This window comes from Delphinapterus leucas, chromosome 19 (assembly GCF_059928025.1).
Source record: "Delphinapterus leucas isolate spDelLeu-1000000601 "Yukka" chromosome 19, BTC_Dleu_Yukka2, whole genome shotgun sequence".
NCBI lineage: Eukaryota > Metazoa > Chordata > Mammalia > Artiodactyla > Monodontidae > Delphinapterus > Delphinapterus leucas.
The window spans coordinates 24,328,621-24,330,374 of NC_143147.1; the positions used below are offsets into that span (position 1 = coordinate 24,328,621).

Sequence of the window (1,754 nt, forward strand, 5' to 3'; positions counted from 1 at the left end):
GCTGGCAGTCTTAAGGACTTTGGATGTCACTCCTGATTATAAATGCCTCTGGCCAGTGTTCTCTCCCTTTATCAGAAAATCACCCATACCTGGACTCCTCCGTGGGCCAGTGATATGATACTCTCTGAGGGTGTGGCCTGGGCCTCTTCGTATTTAACCCTCCCTGGGTGTGATGCCCTAGACTCATGCCCTGGCTCCGAGCGCTGAGGCTGGTCTTGGGGCACTGGCTCTGCCCACACCCCAGCCCCGGCCCGGCCTCTGACCTCTCTTTCTCGTTCCCTTCAGCTCATGGAAGCCCTAAAAGAGCAGGAGGAGATCAACTTCCGGCTGAGGCAGTACATGGACAAGATTATCCTTGCCATCCTGGACCACAATCCCTCCATCCTCGAGATCAAACACTGAGACAAGGGGCCTGGCTGCAGAGTGGCCTCGGGACCCCTGGACCCCGGGATTAAGGGCCAGATCCTGCCTGAGGATGCGGCCCAGGCCGGGCTCCCACGCGCACTGTAAATGTGTCTCTGGCCACGGCGGTGTAATGTGTACTGGTGTGTATGTGGGGAGGCCATGCGCACAGCAAGGGGCGAGCGTGGGCCGTGGCCGCGGGCGCCATCTGTGCTGTTAGCCGTCCTTGCACTTTGTGGTCCCTTTGCGTGGGGCAGAGGGTCCCCGAGGTGGGCGGGGGTGAGGTCGGCGGTCAGGAGTTACTGTAATGATGAGAGCTAGAGGCTTGTGTTTCAGATACTGGATAAAATGATTCTACCTCTGGGGACCAGGATTAAAAAGTACTCCAGTGAGACAGGATCTAACACCGCATCCCTGTTTCCCCCTGGGAGTGGGAGCAAAATTACCATCTTTTCCAGGAGTTCAAATGCCTCACCAACCTCTTCGGCCACTTTTCAGGCCCAGGTGCTTGAGCTCGGAGAGGAAGAAGGAGCATATGCATATGGGGGGAACGTGTAGGGGCCCCTCACGAGCCCCCCCACCCCCAGCCGGCAGCCCGTGTGAGGCTTGTGCACAGTGTGCCCCAAGGACTCAGGTTTGTGGAGGAGCTGGAGGGGGCGACCTTCATCCTGAGAACTCTTGGCGTTCTGAGAGTTCCCCGCAAACTTCTCCATCCCTGCTCACCTACCTCTCCCTCTCTGTCTTTTTTGTTTTTTAAGACACTGAAAAATGAGCAGCGTTCACCTGGGTACATGAAGGGTTAAAAGAAAGGGGGAAGGAGGCTGGGGACAGTCTAAGGCACGCGTTGGCCTTGGGCAACCAAAGACACGATTTTCGGGCGGGAGCACGCTCAGGTCCCTGTCAGCATCCTTTCCTGTGGATGCCTTTTAAGAGAGGGCATGGATGGACCCTCTCGAAAGCTCCCTCGGGCTAGAAGTGGGCCTTGCTTACCTGTCCCTGGTGATGGCCTTGGGTTTGGATTTTCAGAATCCAAGCTCTGGGCTCGGCTCAGTTGGGTGGCGAGGGCCCCGTGTTCCAGCCTTTAGAAACACACCTGTACTTGGGTCTCAGCCAGGGGAACAAATGCTGTGCTGGTGGGAGAGACGGTTGGGGAAGTTGCAGGGAAACCTTAGTCTTCCATCCTGGTGACACATGGTGGAAATTCACCCTCTGGATCTTTCATGTGATGTTTTGTTCTAGGTGGCTGGGAGTAGATACGGTACTTCCCTTTGAGTTTTCCAATGTGTCTCAGTTTTGTATGGCTTGTGAATTGTTTCCTTAATCCAAATACATATGAACAACGTATGGTCTTA

The 1,754-nt window shown here is 55.4% G+C and overlaps 1 protein-coding gene across 2 annotated transcripts in view; it reads left to right on the forward strand.

Annotated features, from left to right (window-relative positions):
• Window positions 1-1,754, forward strand: part of RAB11FIP4 (RAB11 family interacting protein 4) — a 38,729-nt gene extending 36,975 nt beyond the window's left edge. For both annotated transcript variants that reach the window (XM_089900781.1, XM_022596230.3), the window contains one exon: window positions 286-1,754. In XM_089900781.1, the coding sequence (XP_089756907.1) occupies window positions 286-402 (117 nt within the window). In that variant the 3' untranslated portion in view covers window positions 403-1,754. The remainder of the gene's footprint in view (window positions 1-285) is intronic.